Source organism: Gavia stellata, chromosome 3 (assembly GCF_030936135.1).
Source record: "Gavia stellata isolate bGavSte3 chromosome 3, bGavSte3.hap2, whole genome shotgun sequence".
Classification (NCBI taxonomy): domain Eukaryota; kingdom Metazoa; phylum Chordata; class Aves; order Gaviiformes; family Gaviidae; genus Gavia; species Gavia stellata.
The window spans coordinates 28,108,839-28,130,841 of record NC_082596.1 but is presented as its reverse complement, the minus strand read 5'-3'; the positions used below and the strand labels follow the sequence as shown (position 1 = coordinate 28,130,841).

Genomic DNA, 22,003 nt, shown 5'->3' with positions numbered 1-22,003 from the left:
TCTGCAGAGAGTGAATCTTCTGATGCTACTTTTCAAATGCTTTTGAAACCTGTTTAAAACTTGCCCAAGTCATATTTGACCATTCAGAGGCAATCCATTGATCAATGGAATTCAGTACAACGAATGGATCCAGTACTGGCGTGGAGGATAGGAGACCGAGGTGTGTAGGGAGATGGGAAGGAAAGGCATGGGATTATCACGATGTGCTGCTTGGCATTTGTGATGAAAGAGTCATTGCTGAAACCAAGCAGTCATTCTCCAAGTGTGCCTATAGTTTCATTGTCTCCTAAAAATGCCAAGTTAATCTTAATTCATGAGTCCCAAAATTCACTGCTGAACTCTTCTGTCTTATTTACCTACTGAGACAATATTTGAATGGTCTCTGTGTATGTCCTCTAATTTTAGAGTCCTTTAGCTAATTCCACAGAAGATGGAGAAAGAAGTGTCAAAGATAATTATGTTTCTATAAATTCTATGAAAATGGCCAGTGGAAACAGACCCTACAAGTTCTAAAAAGTGATACTAGAAACTCATACCTTGTTAGGCATGAAATAATCTGTGTAGCAGAAAAAAAACCAAAAACAAAAACAAAAAACCCTTTCAAACATAGCAATTGATGGAAAGATTCAGCTGGAGCTTGCACTGTCTCAGACTGCAAAGTCAGTCAGCCATGAGTCAAAACCGGTAAAAGAAACTAGGCTTCATTATTTCCAGCTATCCTTTAATATTAGTTCCAACTATCATTTAATAATACACAGCTCAACAACTTATTTTTCAGACATAGAGTCCTTATTCTTACTTTGATACCCAAGGCTGAAAAATAGCCTTTGAATCTAAAATTAACTTTGTCATCCAGTTTTGAAGCTTACTATATACTTTCACAGACAGTTAAGAAATTTGAGCTTTCATGTTTTGATAATCACTACCTAATTGGTCTGTGTTTCTCAAAAATCTGTTATTGATAGACTAGAGCAAGATCTCTCTAAATTAACAAATAGATCCTTAACTTGCTTCTTGGCCTAGCCATTCATTGCTTTCTTCCCTTTCCCTTTAAAACTTACTCGTACCCCATCAACAGTCATCATATAAAGACTTTTCTTTCTGTTTCTTTCTGTGTTCCTCACCCATACACACGAATTCAATTGCTAGGTCCATGTAGATGTCTCATAAGTGCATAATCTGTTTTTTTCTCTTTCTGAAATTGTGCTAATAAAACAACGGTTCTGCAGTGTAGGTATCTAGTTCTCAGCAAGCCGCTGCGTTCCTTACTAGTTAATGGAGATCAAGTTGATAAGAGTTAGTGAAATTTATGGTGTTCAATCTGCTTGTGGGAGCTGGTGAATGACTGCCTTTACATCACTTTATTTTTTCCTTTTTCTTTTGTTCACTAATTAAACTGTCTTCATCTAGACTCACGAGTTTTCTCACTTTTGCTTTTCTGATTCTCTTCCCCATCCTTTGAGGGGGACTGAGTGAGTGGCTGGGTGGGTGCTTAGCTACTGGCCAGGATCAACCCACCACAGGCGTGGTTCATCTGACTAAATCTAATCAACTACTTTGTTAAGGTTGATTGATTACATTGGTAAGATTTCCATTGAGTGTAACAGGGGACTGGTTCAGGTGTAGACACTGATGATGTAGACATCAAAACTTAGGTGAGATGTGTCTCAGCCATTACATCTGTGGCATTGTGGATAATAAACAGTTAATGTTCAACATAGTTAAAGGCAGGTCTTACTGTTTTCTTTCCTGTAACTCATCCATTGACCTGTTACAATAATGCCAGAATTCTTTTTGTGGCTTTTTCATGTGACCTGGACACCACCTACTTGTATGAGAATCATGCTTTGATCAAGCTGTATCTGATTTTTTCTCAGTTTCCTTGCATGATAATATTAAAATGCATTATGATGCAGTCTTTCCATGTAGCTGAATCTCATAAAGCTGTCATTGTGTTTTTTCTGTAGCCTTCCGAACATGTGCTATAGCCCCTTCATACCTCTTCAGAATGCAGCTGCTTAGCTCATTTTCACAGTCTGTGGTAACTTTTTAATGCACCAAGCAAATTATTCATTTTTACTTTCAAGGTCTTTCATAGCTGATCTTTGCTGGCATCATTTATTCATTATCAAGCTGTTGATCCATCACTCATTAATCCATTTTGCTAGCCTTCTTCATCCAATCTTGTCTTTTCAAACAAATAGCTTTGTGCCTTCTCTCAGGATTTAAATTATGCAGCGTATGTTGGTTGGTGCATCACATCTCAGTATTTGCTTTTGGATGGTTATTTAGAATGTGTTTCTTTGTGGTTTGATTTTTTTGTTTGTTTGTTTCTTTCTTTCTTTTGGTGTTATTTTTTCTGGGCAGAACTATGCATACTGTCCCCAAAGACTGGCATCTAAAAGCCATGTAGGTAACGCTGCAACCCATCAGTAAGCTTCTCTGACTGTCATGGGCTGCAAAAAAAGGAAGTCTGAGTTTGTCCGCAAAAGTCTGTACAAATATTCTCTCTGTCGTGCAGCTGAGTTCATTGCTAGAGAAATTATCCCTAAAGTTAGTCTGCTTGAATATGTATATTACTGCACATAATTTTTTTTATGTACAACAGTTCTCTATATAGTCAGGGGTCACAAATGTATCTGAATTATTTTGGTTAGGACATTATATAATGTGAAAATCAAGTGCTCTGCTTAACACCTGAAGTTGCCTTACTCTTTCTGGATGTAAATTCCTAATGTAGGTACCTAACTTCATACAATGTCAACCCTTCCCCTCAAGTTTCTTCCAAGATCTTGCTTGAGGTTTTGATAATTACAATCCTCTTCCTCAAGCCATTAATGACCACAAAATCTTCTGCTTAGACAAATATATGACTTAATTTCTGTTTTGTCATTCACTGGGTGATGATAATACTTGCACCCTGCACTTTTCATTATAGCATCTTGGAGCTCTTTACACTGTCCAGTAATAGAAAAGTATATGGGGAGGGAAATTAGAAACACAAAAGTGCTTTTGCTTGAAACACAGAAATGACTCATGCAATACTGTATTGACAGTTTATGGCGCAAAGAATACAGGTTTCAATTGTTTGCTACTAATATGAATGTCCAGCATCATAACTGAGTTAGACCTTTCCAAAAAAACCCCAAACCCACAAATGTTTTTTCAGCCTTAGAAAAAAAAGAGGGCAAAACAAAAATATGGTACTTTCTGATAAGTATTTGGTCTAAACGGAAGCCTCAGTACAAAATTAGTACTTTGTCTCAGCTTTCCTGAAGGATGATGACTTTGTTCATTGGGAAATGGTCAAGCACATGGATATGTAACTGAGATTAAACAAAGAAAATGCAACACACTCCCATCAAGGGCTGGGATGGGTAATCGCCATCTCAGAATTCTGAAAGAATAGGTAAGTGACATTGCAGATCCAGTAACACGTACCTTTAATAATTCTGTCAAATTTGGAATGATATTCTATGAATGGATCAAAGTGAGTATAGTGGTGTATCCAAGTGACAAGTCTGCATTGCAGATGAGGGACTGGACCAGATGCAACCAATAGAGGTGTATTTCCCTTTAATGATAATAAAATAATATTTGCATGTACAGCAATAAAGGATACCAGAGTGATTGATTCTGCTACCCAATTCTGAAGCAAGGCTCTAGGACAGCTAGTGGGTTTTGCTTCAGATTTGTATATCCATTCTAAAGACAACTCTGCTGATGCTCTCAGTTAGGGGTAGTTTTAATGATCTGCTGGAAAATAATGAGCCTATTTGAAAAAAATGGGTTGTTAGGTGCGTTAGGAGCTGCAGAGAAGCTGATGGCCACAGGTAGTGCTTACTGTTGATCCGTTACCTGAAACATAATGTGTAATTTGTGTTGCCTCTGTTCATGGAAGTTGATTTCAAACTTCAGTAGGAGAAAAGGCTAGGAGAAGGATCAGAAAAACAAAGATTATATTTGGGAGAAGACTTACATGGCTTGGACACGTTAATTAAAACCTGAGAAGGTTTTTCCTTATCAGGAAAGATATTTAAAGTAAAAGACAGTTGCAGCACATGAACAAATGAGTATAAAGCAGCATGAATATATTTAGACTTAAAACTGTAAGTAGTTCTAAAAATATTCCATTAAAATACTGGGATAAGAAGATGTATCTCCTTATCACATAATTCCATTCATAGATGTACTAAATTACATGTTTGCTTGTCATAAGAGGGAACAGAACACAGGGCACAGGGGGTTCCTTCACAAGTTTTTGTTTCCTTTCAATATCTGCTGCTGCTCAAAAAAATTGGGAAGTTTTGAACTGAGGCGTATCTATTAATAAGTTAAGACAAATGTGTGAGTTTTTTCAAACTAAAATACTGTCACTGTATTTCTGGATTCAATCTTTGTCTTGCTAAATTCCTGGTATTTGGCTGGATTCATAAACATTATGCTTTTTGTTTTGAAATAAACATCTGTCCATGTGCTATACTGCATATACTCAAAAGTTGCCCATGTGGAAGCATGAGGGTATAAGATTTAGGCTTCCAAATTTATCAGATTTGGGACTATGGCAGTGTCCGTAACTTTTTTAAAAATATATTTTTTCTAGTCAGCTAGCACATGGATATACTTCATAGAGTATTTATATGTAGTATTATACATTTGCTGCCTTTCCTATGACCTATCATGAACAAGAAATGCTTTGGCTCAAGCGGGTTTTGGTGGGCTGTTTTTTGGGGGGTGGAGGGCCCTTGAGACATATTTCCTCTAAAAGTGAAATATGTAGATGGCATCTGATGAAATCAGTATTGTTATTCCTGCCAACTTCTTTTTTCATTCTGCAAGCCCAATAATAAGTCACCGAGGATTGGTGTGGTTTGTATGTTTTAATTAAAGTTCATTTAATCTCGAGCTGGATTTATTGCTGAACAAGTAATTCCTTAACACTGGCTGGAGATCTTGCCATTAAAAAAATGAACTATACTGCCTTCATGCATTCCAGAACTGGTGCCCAGTGTTTTGGAAGGCATGATGCCAAAAACTTATATTTTTTTTTTTTTAGCTTTTCATGGAGGAACCACAGCTGTATCTTCTCAAGAGTGATGGTTACCGGGTTTTTTTTTTTTTCAGGCTCTGACCATAAATGTAGACATAAATATATTCTGAGCGGACTAACTGGAGCTAATAATTTTATTAAGGGGTAGAGCTGTCTTGTAAATATACATCTGGCATGCAAATAGCATGTGTAGATGAAATTGAATAAGCATATTTGGAAACAGAGCCAGAAAAATCTCCTAGAGAATGAATTGGAGAATCCATGTAGTTCATAAATGATTTGTGGAAGAGAGTGTCCAGCTGAACTCTGTTATAGTTCTCCCATACAAAGAATAATGATGCAAGCTGATCATGAAATGTAACATGTTAGTAAGTAAATGTAGGGCATTGTTTCATATTTATACAACTTTCCAGCAGAGGAGAAAGGCACTGATGCTGCTGTGCATGCAATATTTAATTTCTAATGTCTATTAAAATTCGTCCAAGTTACACATGTGTCAGACCTGTCTGACAGACTACTAGAAATGTGAATTCAGCTTCTGAATGGCCTCTGAATCTTTTGGAGCCTAACGTCCAGGTACACTTGTCTTAGTATGACCAGATAAGCTGCGCAGATGTCTGATCCCTGTGCTTGGGAGGTGTCTGAGCACCATGGACAGAGACTGACAAGCCCAGGAAATGTTGATTCCCTGAAGGAAGAAGAGGACAGGCTGAGAGAGTTGTGGTTGTTCAGCCTGGAGAAGAGAAGGCTCGGGGGACACCTTTTAGCAGCCTTTCAGTACCTGAAGGGGGCCTACAAGAAAGTTGGAGAAGGACTTTTTACAAGGGCATGTAGTGACAGGACAAGGGGTAATGGCTTTAGACTGAAAGGGGGTAGATTAGATTAAATATTAGGAAGAAATTCTTCACCATGAGGGTCTTGGGGCACTAGAACAGGTTGCCCAGAGAAGTTGTGGATGCCCCATCCCTGGAAGTGTTCAAGGCCAAGTTGGACGGGGCTTTGAGCAACCTGGTCTAGTAGAAGGTGTCCTTGCCCATGGCAGGGAGGTTGGAACTAGATGATCTTTAAGGTCCCTTCCAACCTAAACCGTTCTATGACTCTAAATGACTTTACCTATAATCTTCCAGGTCAGAGAGATCAAGAAAACTCTTAGTTCTGAGATCCTTGACCACCAGTTTGTCAAAATGGATGCCGTTTTCATGGATTTCAAAAAGTCCAGTTCATCTTGATTAAGGCCTGTCATCAGTCATGATTGGTCTTTGTTTCTTCACAGCATTTATGCTTCTCAAAAGACTACCTCGTAGTTACCTGCTTGCCAGAAACTTCTTATGGGTTTCATTCTCTGTTTATTCTTACTGAGATACAGAGAAATTTCCCTATAATCCACTTTTCCAAAATGCCTCTTTAATTTTATTTTGGAGATGGCCAGATTCTTCAGGTATTATGGCTGACCCGCGTATAACCGAATTGTCTGCTTAATAGTTTATAAAAACTCTGTGGTGTTCAGATATTGTGTCAAATTCATCCTAAAGAGGTCTAAACGTTTAACCTCTGATTGTTTGTCAAGAGTCATAGCTTTTTTTCCAGGAGATCCATTAAAAGAAAAGAAAATACTAGATTTTTTTTTTTTCTGGCTGTTTTTGGGTGTAGTCAAGCTTTTTTGTGAACAGATGGGTCAAGCTATGTTGTATAGAGAATTCATAAATGGGTCACGCAGTCCATTTGTTTCTTCTACCATGATACTTGCATATCCTTTCTTTTGAACATCAAGATGCAAGAGTCAGTACAAGCTATCCTGGAGTTAGAAATTAAAGCCTGTGATATGAATCATTTTGTGTCTGATATGTTGGTTCTCCAAGAAGGATTGATAGAAGACTCATTAAATATGTGTTAATTCTACACGTTAGGGTATCTCCAGGAAATACCTTTCTTACTACATAATTCAGCTTTGTGAACAAAGGGAGAAATTGTCTTTTTCTGAAGCATCAGAGAGTGACCACAACTGCAGACAGCATTTTGAGTGGGATAAGATGTATTAGTGTCATTCTGGACTCCCTAAACGTGGGGTCTGACCATTTTAGTATAGTGACATTTAAGAATAAAAAGTTACAATAACAAAAATTTATTTGAATGTATACAGTACCAGAAAAAAATTTTAAATTTATAGCTTTCACAGTAAATAGTAAATGATACAGATTTTGAAACTCCTCAAATTAATTATAGTCTTACTACTTTTCCTGCTTCTTCATTTAAATTTCTGGTTTGTGTATCATATTTCCAAAAGACATGGTGTGGCTTTCCTCAGAACATAGGTATGTATCATGAGCCTATTTCCAGATTCAGAAAATTTTTAACTAGTTGACCACACTCTGATGATTCATAGCTCTTTCTATGGAAAGTATTTTTTTATTGCTGTAGTTTTGACACTAGTCTAATTAGCAGAAACTATCAACCTAAACTGAGACCTTTCTCCTGTGATAGGACATAGCCTTGTTTCTATTTGTATCAAGCTTGATATTTTGTAGTTATCTGCATTTGACATTTACCAACAATGGTGCCACATCTCTTGCTCTTCAGTGTGGCATGTCAGAGGATTGGGATGCATCTGGTGCTAGTCAGAGAGCATGATTTTCAATGAAACTCTGTCACACAATGGTATCTTATGATAAGGAGGTAGTTAAAACAAAGAACCACAATATTAATGTACTGTATCTGGACTTACTATTCATTCTTTTTCTACATTTATTTTAATGGAATTTATATTCTTATTTGAAAACCTGAATGTCACTGCCATGGAGGCTTCTCCATATTATCAGTGAAGGTCACGTGGGATCCTTATTTTATGATCTATTTCTTTTGAGTATTATTACTGTTTGCAATGAAAAAATTAAAATAATGCTTCCTGTCCTTTGACTAGTTCTTGATCATATGGAATACATTGTAGCAAAGTTGAATATGAAAATTAATGAAATGAGCTGAAATATACTACTGATTATAACTTTAAGAATATTTGAACCTTTAGAACATTATATGCCTAATCAGAAATCCTGAAGTCTTTACTAATTCTATTTTATAAAGCCTCTTTGCTCTTGCACACAATTTACATGCTTCAGTAATGAGAGCAAAAAGCTAACAAACAGAGGCAGGACTAGAGTCAAAGACTGGTAATTTTAACTCTGTCCTGACTGCCATGACCTCATCATGAAAAAAACAAGACACTGCTTCTAGCAACTTAATACAAAAAGAGTGTAAAAGGTCTATGCGTGAAAGGGAAAAAACAAGGGCCCGATTTGTGTTTAGATTATCTGCCAAGAGATATTTCTCAGCAGCAAGTCTGTGAGTAAAGCAAAACTCTTATTGGATGCTGGGGGTTTGCTGGTCAGGGTAAACACTTTTCCACAGTTTTACAGGAATCATGACAGATTTCTGTCGGCCAGTTCTTCTGACTGTAAGGGTTCATTCAGGTTGTGCCTCTCTGTTCCCTTCAGCCCTGTTCAGAGAGGTGAATTGAGATGTTGACGCAGTTTCTGTGTGCGTGATCTAGGATTGGGTTGAGCTTCTTGTGCTCTAGACACAACATGTACAGTTTATGCTGGATCAAACACAGTCTGGCCATAATTGTCAACTCTTTCAGATTCAGAAGGTCTTAGGAAACATAAAAACAAAGTAAACACATGTAAAGTAGCAAAAATTGGCTTTTACAGCCACATAGTGACAGAATATTTTGCAGTAGCTGAACCCTTGTTTTCCTTGTAAATGTTGAGGGGAAAGAACAGTATACTGTTCTTAATCCTGGATTTATTGGAAATATTGAATAGTAAAACAGCTTTCCCTATTCTGGAAATATTTTATCTTAGCCTGCAGTGTGTTACTATACCCTTCAGTTTTGTTTTGTACAACTTCTAAGCTAACCTCGTCTTGAACTGAGTGATAAAGTTACTTAGTGTGAAAACCTATCAATAGTGAACAGTGTAGATTTTATAAGGAAAACTTCAAGGTCCAAAATTAACACAACTGAAGCACAAACTTAAAAATGATATGAACATAATTTGTTTTCTGCAAAATGAACTTGATATTTCAAAACATATCTTTAAAAATTGTTAAAATTTCCTAATGAAGATGGAGGTTTTGTGCTTCCCTTGTAATAACTGATGGAGTCCAAACATTTGAATAAAAAAAAAAAAAGCAAGGAGGAGATCATGCAAAGGAACTCACGAAGGTGAGTTCTATATGCATTGTGTAGCTGTTCTGCAGCGTATGAATAGGGATTTTTGGAAATAGGAATGTTTTCAGATGAAAATATTCTATATTTGTAATTCTCTGGTTCAGAGTTAGAGAATTTCTTTCATTTAATGAGTGAGTATCTTAAACATGGAGAGTTTTGCAGATGATCTTAACCAGGATTAATAGACTTCCCACTAGCGCTTGTAAAGTACCTACCCGGCTCAGCATTCAGTACTGAATCTTGTGTATTTTCCTTATGCTTGTCCACACAGAGAGGTCACTTCATTTCAGTTATGTTGTCATAATTAAAGTGTGGCTGAAGTTTTACTGATTTTGCTGGTTCTTTTATGTTTTGAAGAGTAAAATAAATTAGCTTTACATAATGCTTTTTTGCAAGACTGGAATATTTGTGTGAGTGGTATTCTACTAGGGAATTAATTACACAGTTTTTGTTTGGTTTTAGTTTTGTTCATAAATTGGTTATAATGGAAGAGCTTTTCAGTGTTGAACAAGCCTTAAAAATCACTTTCTCCTCTTCCCTATTTTTTTCCCGTGCTCACTTTTTTCTGGATAGGGTCATGCAGTTCTCTCCTGTGCTGTTTTTATTCTCCTCAGGCACACCCTTCTGTGCTGCTTTTGGGTCAGAATCTTCTTTTACATCTATTCATCATGTGAACATGGATGTAGAACTATAATTTCAAAGATCTTTCTGGTTCATGATAATGGTGTGCTAAGAGAAAAAAGCAGAAGAGCAATGAAGTCCATTTCTGTTTAAAAGAAGGTATTAAAGTTTTAAAAAAGACATGTTTTAAAATATCTCCTCTCCTTGCCAAGTCATAACTGATAGTGCTACTTTGCCTAGAGCAGTGTGGATGGAGATGATCCATGTAAGATTCATCTTAGCAAAATCTTAACCATGATGTTTTTCTAAGAACAGGTAAACTGCTAGGCCTTGTCTGCTTCACAGGGAACTTGACACTTCTGGCCTTTTGGCATTTTATTGCCTCCCCCCACCATGTGCTCTTTGTTACAGACTCAAATGCAAATTGAAGAAGAGAGCTCTTGGATCAAAATGTTCAGAACTGCCACTGAAAGCCTGTAAGCAAAGATACTCTTTGGCACTCTCCATATTATTAAAACACCATACACCAATGTTTCAGACAAAAACTGCTTTCTGGAGCAGCCAGGAAAGTTTGTTGAGAACAATTAATCCTACACATTTAATTTTCTTTGGAGATTTTAAATGTACACAGAAGGCAACTCCATTTCATAGACCTGAATCACCTCTGCCACAGACCATGCGTGGTCATTCTCCCAATACACACACATATACACTAGCTTAGACTGGTCACTCAGGTTGAAGGTGGACTTCAGAAAGGCACCTTGTGTGTTACACAAGCCAATCCTGTCTTCCCTACTGCACAACAAGGTATTCACCAATATTTACGGAGCAACTCTGCCAGGTAGTTTCGCCTACTCTTAGTTCCTAGGAGTAAAACCTGTGAAATGGCAGTAGAGGCTGCTGGTCTGAAGCATAGTTTGGGGAGTCTCCCTTTCTGCTGACTTGCAAGAAGTCAATGCCGACTTGCTTGCTGTCTTACGTATCTGAATTTGAACAGCAACCAAAGATGCTGCTTTGCAAGAATGTCTCTGTTAAAAGATGATTTCTCGGCATATTCTGAGGCTTTCTAAGGAAAAGATGGATGCTGTCCTCTATAGCTAAGCAATGAAGGTAACTAGTAAATCTATAAAGTTAAATCCTAACCAACTCAGTTCATTCTCCATCTCAACATGAAAGTCAAATACCTTCCGTTTCTGGACTGACAGCTTTACATAATGAAAAAACTGTTAATATCTCAAGGATTAAAAAACCCAGGCACCTAAAGGCAATGAACACTGGTATATTTTTGTTGTTTAAGAATTGAAAAGAAAGCAGATGGAAGGGGTTCCATCCAAACCAAAATTATAGGTTTTGAACTGTTTGTAAGAAACAACCATCTGACTGCCTGGAGCCCTGGCAGTCTCAAACCTGTGTTTGTGAAGGTGGGGGTGAAACAGTGCTGCCTCCTCCTGTGAGGGTGGTCTATTAAAAAAAAGGTTTGGAACCACGGATGGAGACAACCTGGAAACGTGGTAGCTGGTGCTATAAATTGTATCTGTGACCCATTTGTTTCTGCTGGTGACCAAGTCTCAGAAGAAAGTGTGTGGACTTTGATGACAGACAATAGATGTAAAAACTTCCACAGTTCTTCCTGATCTTCATTGTACAGTAGTTGGCTTATGCTCTAGGTTTTTGTAAATTAAGGGGGGTTTTTTCCTGCTCTTAATAAAATTGTACAGGTTTTCTCATAAAAAAAAATTGAATGCAGAACAATTTTATCTTCATATAGTGAAGTAATTCCATTTAACTTTCTATAGGGCTGGCCTTTGCGGTTCTGTCTTCAGTCCATCCAGTTTTTGGTTTATATGGCTCTTTCTTCCCTGTCATTGTATATGCCATATTTGGAATGGGACGTCATGTTGTGACAGGTAAGTGTCCATTTGCTAAAAACTTTTTCAGAAAAAAAGAATTTGAAACTGAACTTCTTTTTTTTTGCTATAAGATCAATGGAAGGAAAATTATCTAAGGCTAAACAGAAATAAGATGGTTTTGTGATTCTTTTTACAACTATTTTTTGCCAGCTTAAGTACTTTAAATAGCCTCATTAAGAATATATTGGAGTTACTCCTGCCATTATAATTTAATATTGCATTGACACTTCCTTTGTAAATGTAGTTTACTAAGGGCTTTTGTGTTTTAACTCTACTTTAGAAATCTGCTTCAGGCTAAGATTTTAACAAAGGGCTCAGCCAACAAGATATCTGCAAACAGGAATGAAAAAGGCTCAGCTACTTCTTAAGCCATAGAGAAAACACATCACCTCTCTAAAACACAAACCCTGCATTCCTCAGAAAAAAAGCTTTCTGTGCCTGTTACCTGCTATTGTGTTAAAGCTAGAGATTCTCCAAATGAGTTCAATACAACTCCTGTCCACTTGCCGAGTAATTAGATAGGCAGCAAAAGGTGCTCCCTGGCTACTATTCTGGTAGTTATGAGTTACTTGTTTACCCTCAGCAGAGCCAACGGCAGCTGCAAGAGCTGAATGACTTTGATCTCCTAATAGGTTGGCGAATGCTCTGTTTCTGACTCCAAAGAGCGCAAGTTATAGATGGAAGTTGGAAATATTACTCATGAGATTGAATCACGAATTCCTTGGTGTGCAGGAATGGGCACTCGGTAGCCTCTGAGGTTTGCAGGAAGGGTGAGCCAGGCCCAGTAGTAAAGCACAGCAGGACTGGGTAAAGGGAAGCAGCCTCTGTGGTTGTCAGAAGATTTAATCAGGGAGGAGGTATGTTTTCCTTGTGGAGAACAACTCCTGAAAGGAGAAAAGATGGTTCTGGGTAATCATACACAAAATTAACTCTGCAGAATCTGATTGCTCGAGTGTATGCACTGAGAAATGTTTTAGTAAGAAGTTAGCCACATGTTTTGAGCACCTTTTTTGTTCACAAATATTCACTTAAATTATTAAAGATGGATGAACAGCTATAACTTGTCTTACAGCAAGAGGAAAGCTGAAAGTTTTTTTTCCCTAAAGGCACAGAAAGTATTTGGGCCTTTTGATGCCTGAGAAGTATCCGTGGATGCTGTTAGTGACTTGATCCTGTTATGAGTGATAGCATGTACTCAGCTCATGTAAGAACAACAAGCATTAAAAAAAAAAAGAGAAAATTTAGAATTTGGAAAATAAATTTGACACTTGAGTAGAGATAGATTAATATACTTTTTTTTTAACTTTTTTTCATTAAATGTATTAAAACATGAACCTATATTAAAAATGAATGATTTAGCAGTGTATTGTCAGAAGTTTGTTGGTGTAAGATTATTAGGAAGACAAGAAACCATCATAAGATCATCTGTAGGAAAGTAAATAAATAAGTATGTCTGACAAATTCTATTAATGAACAGATGATAAAATTGTTAAGTACAAGAAGCTAAGTCTGATGTTTTATCCTTGGGAGGCAATACTGTTCGGAGAAGGATTTGCTGAGAGTCCCACAGCTCCTTGGCTGCAGATTCCGGCACAGTCCCTGATGTGGAAACCTGTTCCTTTCACAGGTGTCTATTCCAGAATTTAGTCTTAAGAAAAAAAGGAAACAAAACAGTTCTCCTGCAGTCGTGAAGATTTTTTTAAATAAATGTGTGTGACATATGCTGTTGATCCTTTCAGTAGAAACATCTCATGCACTCATCCCACCAGACTCGGTTAAGGTGTTATGGTGTGCAGGCTGAACTGTAGCTATACTGCCTGCCTCAGATCCCCAAATGCCCCGTAATTCCTCATGTACATTGGTGACAATCTCTTTTCCTACCAGCATTTTCTTTAAGATCAGCGGGGCTCTCCATATGTATACAGGCTATAAAAGTGCCCTTTGTTAGTGAAGTCAGTTACATTAATATGAAATGGAAAATTCATCAATGGCCCAGTTCTGTCAACTTCTACTCACTTGAAATGTCTCTTCTGTGACACAGCTGATCTACCTTAAAAGATTACTCACCTGAGCAACTAACCCCTACACCTTTTTCTTGACTGTTTTTGGTATAATTGATCTTGGAGCATCCTCTGAGACAGCTTTAGCTGTCATAATACTACATACAGATCTTTGATTTCAGATAGAATTTTATGTAAACTGTTTTTAAATCCAATTTTACGTAAACTGTTTTTTTTTTTAAAAAAGTAAAAATGAGAGAACACCTTTAAAAGAAAAAAGACCAATCTGAAAAGCAAAAAAACCTACCACCATCCTGAATGTTGCTTGAAAAAAAATGTATTATAGGCCCAGGTAAAATCATGATTCAAAAAAGAAAATGTGATCTGAGAAAACCCTTCATGGCTCAATGGGAAAATTAAGGGGACTGTCATAGGGAAGAGTTTGGCACTTGAAAAATTGAAAGCTTAACCAAATGAAGTGAGCAGGAAAGCCACGAGATGTAGTAGGTCAAACATACGCAGGAAGTTTAGAAGGCTAAAAAAAGGAATTTGAAGAGTGCCATGGAGAGGATGATCAAACTGATAATTAAAGTTTTTTAAATACATCAAAACCAGGAAGCTGGGAAAGAAACTGGTGGGACAGCTTTTTGACAATGGTGTAACAGGGATATTCTGTGACAAGGCCACAGGACTGTCAAGTTACCAGTGTAATTTCATCGGTCAGAAGGGCTATGGAGGGAATCCTGGGAACTGCAGACCTGTCTTGCACCCCTATTATTATAGACTATAATAAAAAATAAGATCACTAAAACATAGGTATAATCAGAGTCTGTTGGAGAGGAGTTAGTGTGACTTCTGTAAAGGAAAATCCTACCTCACTAACCTCCTAGAGTACTGTATGAGTGTTAGTAAGCACATGGAAAAAGGAAATACTTTGAATATAAGATATCAGAATGGTCAAACAGCTACTGATAAGGTTCCACACCAAAGGTTACTAAAGAAACTAAGTTGCCCTTGTGATAGAAGAAAAGTTATTTTATTAATTATTAGCGAGTTAATGGATAAGAAGCAAAAGCTAGGACTTATTGGTCATTTTTCAGGGTGGAGGTGTCCCTGGTAGGTTCCCAAGAAATTCATGCTGGGAGGTTTACTTTATGAAGGCTAAGGTGAAAGTAGAACTGAATTCACCATGTCCTCCTGCAACAGCAGAAATAAAGAGAGATCAGTGAAACTGGTGAGAGATCACTTTAAAAGACTTTAAAAGTATAGACTTTAAAAAGACTTTAAAAGTATAGACTTTAAAAGTATAGAACCTCTGGAACCTGCTCCCAGAGGGCATTGTGGAGGCAGAAAATACAGGCAGGTTCAAACAGAGATTTGACAAATTCATGAATGCTAGTCCATAAAAAAAAATCAAAAAGGGCCAGATAAGGATGTACTTCCCTAACACAACAGCTATGGATGCTGGGGGATTATGAGGGGAATGGCCGGCAGAAAGTGGCCGGGCTTGTTTTCCCTGGGTAACATCTCTGATTGCCACAGCTGGAGGCAGAGTACCGGGCAAGATGGACCACTCATCTGACATAGTAGGGCATTTCTTATGCTCTTAGGGCTCTGCATGATGTTTTTGTGCTTTTTAATATTTAATTATCATCCTTATTTATCTATGTGTCATTAAGCTTGCTTTACCTCTCTCAGAAAATAAATGTTTCTCTCATAATCTGCCTCCATTTATTAGAGTGTAGGTTGTTGGGTTTTCGAACATACACATCTGCTAACTATAATGGGCTAGGTACTATGTATGCAGCATGAATTAATTGCCCTAGAAATCTGAATGGTGAATATTTGGGATCCTCAGACAAAAAGCTGTTTCATCACACCCAGGGTGAGTTAAAAGCATTTCTGACAACTTGAAATCATTGTGATTTGTTGTGTTTGAACCTTTTTTGTTAACATCTCTAAATTAATATGCTCACACAAAAAAAGACATATAATTCACATGTACAAATTGTATTTTACATGAAGAAATGTGTGTTACGTAAAAAGATTACCTTAAAAATTGTTCTTAGCGTGACAGGAATGCACAAAATGGCACCTTCACTCATAATGGCCAAGCTTTGAAAAAGAGACCATAAGTCATGAGGACAGACATATAGAATTGTTGGTGACTAATGTGTAGCTTTTTTTATAGGAACTTTTGCTTTAACTTCCTTAATATCTGCCAACGCAGTTGAGCGTCTTGTTCCTTCAGTCAGCGCTAATTTCACTACAAACAATAACTCAGGAGTTTTGGGCCTATCGGAGTTTGAAATGCAGAGGATTGGAGTTGCAGCAGCAGTTTCATTTCTGGGAGGAATCATTCAGGTCAGTGCGAATACGTATTCTGTACGCTACTGATGTATTGCATTTGTGACAGCTGTGACTTTTGTAATACATTTTTTTTCACTTCTCTGAGAAAAACTGACCATGGGTCTGGTCCGATGTTCATGAATGATGAAATTAATTTGTTCTAGGAATTTGTTGCTCTGTTGTTGAGATGTAGTAATTCTCTGTATACATGCTCCTAGGGTGTTGCAATATGAAGTAAAACCACATTCAGTCATCTCTAATACAACATTCAGTTGCTGTTGGTGTTCCCTTTCCTTCTCCTTCAGAAACAAAACATGAATAAGCTCCTGCTAAGCACTGACATATTCCTGAGGTTTTCTGTTGCTCTTGGCTTGAAGAGAAATCCTATACAATATTCAACAATTAAAAACAGTAGGGAAAAAATCTTTAAATTCTCTTTAGAGTTCACACACCCATCATTAAAGTGAAATAAATTAGTAAAACAGATGTCTACAAATGATTCTCCAAAGGTTATTCAAATGATCAGAGGTCTTTTAAATTTTTTTGCTCTTTTCCTATTCTGACCACAAGCACTGAGTTCCTTTATCCATTGCCAGTTGCTTAGGTCTTCAAAGAAGCCTACCCTCTTTCCTTGTGAATATTAAAATGGAAGAAATGTTCCAGCACTCGAGTTTGTAACACCTCCTGGGTACCTGGCCACCTGAAAGAAACTTGGACCCTGTGCTGGTTTTGGCTGGGATGGGGTTAACTTTCTTCATAGCAGCTAGTATGGGGCTGTGTTTTGGATTGTATGGGGCTGTGTTTTGTTTTTGGGCTGGAAACACTTTGGATCCCTCTACCATGCAGAGGATGAGTTAAGGAGCCCAGAGTGGGATCTCCAGTGCCCTGCATGCTTGGCAGGAACTGTGGCATATGCTTATGTTAGTCGGTAGGAAATATCAAGAAGCATCATAATTTCTGTTGCATTTTTTTCATTTTTTTATTGCTTACAGAATTATGACTTGGGGTAGCAGCATGAGGGAAACCCTACAGACAGCATACAGAGTAGAGCTGATGCTGATCGGTAATGTCACTTGCATAGAGTCATACTAATACAGCTGGTGCTTGTAGTGCTCCCACTTTATGTCAGTTTAATGGTTAGAGACCAGATTAAAATACTTATTTCCTAGAGGAGTGCCTTGAAGCTACTGATCCTTGATATTCAAGTGAAAGTCTGGATCAAGGCTGTGATTAAACTTTGCCATCGTCCCAGGTGATGTTAATCCACGTTTCTCGTCGTGATTCCAGTCTCCTGGCTAACAGTTGCTGCAATTCCCAGATATGGTGACAGGGCACATCTTGCTGGTAATGGAGAGCTAAGTTAGTGACCTGCTTCTACTTATCAGACTAAACTAAAAATCAATGAATAGCCTGGAATAGATATGGTACTCTGGGACGAGAAGAACAATATGATGTATTTTGGGGCAACAGTTTTCCGTTGAAGACATCCTGAAACACAAAGCAGACTTGTCAGTGTAGTTGAGATGGTACTTCTCTGGGAAGGGACCAGACCTGTGTTGTGGTGTCTACCCATAAAACTGTTTCTTTATATTGGAAAAAAGTAAAAATGCAGTGCTCTAACCAGTCACTAATTACACAGAAATGTCTGATACTAGGAGTACTCCATACCTTGGGCAACTTCCACAGGAGGGACGAAATGTCACTCTCCAAAACAGCTGGTTCCTTCTTAGAAAGAGTAGGTAAAGACCTGAACCTCCTTGGGCAGAAGAGCGATTTGATACTATTTTTCCAGTAGTCTGGCTAAGTACTCTAATTAGCAAATAATGTTAAAGAAAAAAAAGGAAAAAACATATAAAATAGTGAGTCACAGAGGGAAAGCAAAGGAAAGAGGTGTGTTTTTGAGACAAACTGCTGTTGGCTGCTTTGTGTTTTGTGAAGACCGTATGTGTGCATTTGTGTGCGATGCAAGTTCCGAGCAGGCTTTGTGAATCTCACTGCTGTCAAGACATGAAATAAATTGGAACTGGTTTCTGATCACCAGGAGCTTATAAGATTTGAAATTTGGGGCTTAGCTGCCTAAATTTTCAAGTAATTGATTTCAAATTCCTGAATGTTCATAAAAGAAGAAACATATTTAGTTATCTTAAGAGGCATCCTGATGAAAATAACATAGTATCAAAACAGAAAATAAGTAAACATAAAAATAAAAACTGTAATTACCAAAAGCATTTAATATAATGCATTCACAGAGGCTATTTAATTTTTAAAATCAGAGTGGAAAGTATAATGCAGATTTTTTTTTATGTTTAAGTAACTGCTACTCTATAAAGATAAACAGGGCACGGAAAGCTAATCAAGTTAATGGAATTATTCTCTGATATTAAATACCTCAGAGGTATTGATGGGGAGAGGAAATGATGGAATATAACAGATGACTGTGGCATGATTTTGTAATTAGAATTGGATGATGCCTCTACAGCATAAAAAAAAACTCAAAAAAAGCTTTCGGGTAAGATTTTTTTTCCCTGTTAGTACATCATATGTGCAAGAATGCTTGCATAAATATATGTGTCTATAAAAAACCCCAACGTACTGAACTGATATTCAACATTAAATTTGCTGAATAAATAGAGGAAAGTTGTTTGCAGATCAAAGTGAAAAAAAAAATTTATCCTAGAAAAAAAGTTGTATTCTCTTAAGAACCACAGTACTACAGACTTCAGTTATGCTACTCTTCTGTAAATGCGAAATGGCTGGTTATTGCATTCCAGTCTTCTACGTTTTTACTGGTAAGTGTTTCAGCTACTCTATTTTAAAAACTTACATATAATTAGTTGCTGATATACAGTATTGGGAAGAAAAAATTTTTCTGGTTATCTGGAGAATGGTCTATTACATGGTCTATTATCAGTTTGCTTAATAATGAAGGAGTACATTTGAATACAAAAAGTGGCTTTGTAAGGCTAATATTCTTGTCCAAAGCTTTGTTTCCCTGTGGGAAAAACTATGCTTCACTACTCTATGTTATACATAGTTATTCATGAAGTACAAACACGGCTCTTTATTACACAGTGACACTCAGGAAGAGTTCATTTTTCTTTCACAGTGGAAATAACTTCTTGCAGGCTCATATTCTGTATCTTGAAAAGGACGACTAGGCTGGATGGGAGTCCTGGTTCCCACAATTACGGTACAGCATGCTATGTGTTAGTCCAGAAGGACCACAGAAAGAAGTCTTTTTCAGGTCCTGGAGTCAGGAAAGCTCACTCCACAGACCATGAGAAGCTACCAACCCCTCTCAAGCCACCCAGAGCTGTAATTCAAAAGACCAAAAGCTCCCAGTTATAATGTCTATGGAAACAGGCCAAAAAGAGTTTTAAATTGGTGACTCAGTCAAGCTGAACTGTCCATGTCTGACTGTTGGTCTCTAGACAGTCCATAGACGTCTTTACTTTTGCAACCTCTGATTTCAAGATAACCAATACAACATACTAAATGAGAGGCTCACAGTCTGCACTGTTTCCTTCCAAGAGAGATTCCCTGTGGCTGACCTTGTGTTTTTAGCCCATGCAGCAAATGATTAGAAAGAGTACCATCACCTTTTTTTTGGTTTAACCGTGAAAAAAAGCTGCACCTTTTCTCCTTTCTCCTTTTCTCCTCTCTGGAGAACGTGGCGTTTTGAGGGTTTTAAAATTCATTCTCCAAAACTGAATTCATGCAGCAGGTAACATGATATCAGCCTTTCAATTACTGTGAACAGAAAGTTTGAGATTAGTGATTTCCAAAGTGCCTGTTATGTGATAAAAATTTTTACTGGCCATAAAGTTAGATTGACTACACAGTGAGAGTGGAATTTTAACAATAATAAACTGCATGCGTTGTCATGGGAAGAAAGTATTGAAAGTGGACAAGAACCAAAAGGGATTGAATTAATGAACATGAGTGCTTTGCTTTTTGCAATTACTCATTTCTCTTCTGGCTAAATCCCCATTCTCTTCTACTTGTCAGGGTAAAATTACGGAGCAGTAAAGACACCTGCAAGAAAAGGTTGCCTTTGCATTATCTTTTTTCTATTCTCAACATTAGGTTTTTTTTCTATAATGTTTTTAGAAATCCCACCATCTACCACTAATGTCTAATCACTTGGTTTTATAATCGGTTTCGTGATCTTTTCTCCTTCACTGCGCGTTAACTCAAGGCTGCTTTCCCTCAATTTCTCCTGTGCTTTTTTTCCTTTCTATGACAGTTCCTGATTTCATTCACATGAATTTAATCAAGACTGTATACCTGGTGAAAGCAAAATTCATCTCAAGATAGTTACTTCTTAATGAGCCTTTTAACATAGTGTGATATACTGAAAAAGCTGCACAAAGAAACTGTGGCCATGCACCTTTCAAACCATTTTTGTTACTGTGATAGTTCTCTCTCTGAAATATTCCTTCATCCCCTAAGAAATAAATTTTGAAAAATGAAAAGTTCTGCAGGCTATCCTAAAATATTTAAAAATTTGTTCCTTTTACCTTTTAAGAAAAGCCCAGTATTAGTACAAATAACGAAAAGAGAAAACTATTTGCCTTTGGCATTTTTTTGTCCTTTATGTTTTTCCTGTTCTGACACTTCACTGTCAGTTTTTCCTGTAGTTTTTTTGCATCAAGAAGGAAGAAAAATCATACAATATATCAGAAAATAAGATGGGAAACCCACATCACGAGCGCAGCAAGGATAAAGTAGATTATTAGAAATTTCTCTAAGAATATTGAACTTTCTACATTTTGGTTATTGCTTAGTGGGTGAAAGATATTATGACATAATGCAATGCGATGCAATTGTGTGCTGTCAGCTCAGCTTAGTTTCAAATGGTGTTTATGTAAAAAGCAGTGGCAGCCAAGGTGTGAACTGTACATCTGTTCCTGAGCACAGAGGGTTAACTGGAGAGTTGATCTAGGCCTATATAAATGCTAAAAATATTAAGTATACCTGTCAAGAAAACTCACACGCAACTTGATTTGGGAGGCTTGTTTCAAAACAACTTTTTGCCCCCTCTTCATCTAAGCAGTTTCTGTACATTACTCATGTTGCAAGAAGAGCAGGAGTTTCCCCTACCAGCTTATGCTGAAAATGACACCCTGCTCCCCAGATGTTTGCTGTTCTGGTTGCTTCATTGTTAGATCTTCACCATGGAATGTATACGGATGCACATTATATTTATTTAACTATAATGTAAATAAAGAGTAGGATCTACATGCTGTTGAAGCATTGCCATTGTTTCTGGAAGTCCTGAGCTACTGTCTGCAGTAAGAGATGGGTGACCAGCGTAGGCTGCTGCTTGTTTAACTGAGTGGTTACGGAAGTTGTCTACCTGAAACTATAGTCATGGTTTGGATGTATTTTACAAAACCCACAGTTATAAACAAACAATAAAAAGTATGTTTGAAATGTGATGTTTTAGTAACTACCTGTGAAGCAGGGTCTCATCTTCCTAAAATGCTGCAGTTTTAAAGTAGAAAAATTAAAGTTAAAAAAACCCAAAATGTAAATACGAGAGTGATGCTGAAGTTGTTAAATTCTGCTATCATGACACCATTTCCCTGTAATTCACCTTAATAACTTTCTCTGAAATGCTAATGTTAACTTATATTTCTCTGTGATATTATGTACCTCACAGAATAATATCTGAGATTTTGAATCCACAGCTAAATAAACATCCATCTCATTCTCTGGAAACATAGCTATTACACAGTCAGAAATTTCACATCCATACAATACAAAATGATCTTAGAAAACAAACAAAAATTCACTAGGGAAGGGAGAATTTGTTTCTTATTGAGCTTTGCTACTGTGAACAATG

At 37.2% G+C, this 22,003-nt stretch overlaps 1 protein-coding gene across 1 annotated transcript in view; it reads left to right on the top strand.

Annotated features, from left to right (window-relative positions):
- SLC26A7 (solute carrier family 26 member 7) overlaps positions 1–22,003 on the top strand; it is a 68,008-nt gene that overhangs the window by 3,139 nt on the left and 42,866 nt on the right. Inside the window, exons 2-3 of the mRNA XM_059815500.1 lie at positions 11,693–11,803; positions 15,998–16,170. Of these exons, the coding sequence (XP_059671483.1) occupies positions 11,693–11,803; positions 15,998–16,170 (284 nt within the window). The remainder of the gene's footprint in view (positions 1–11,692; positions 11,804–15,997; positions 16,171–22,003) is intronic.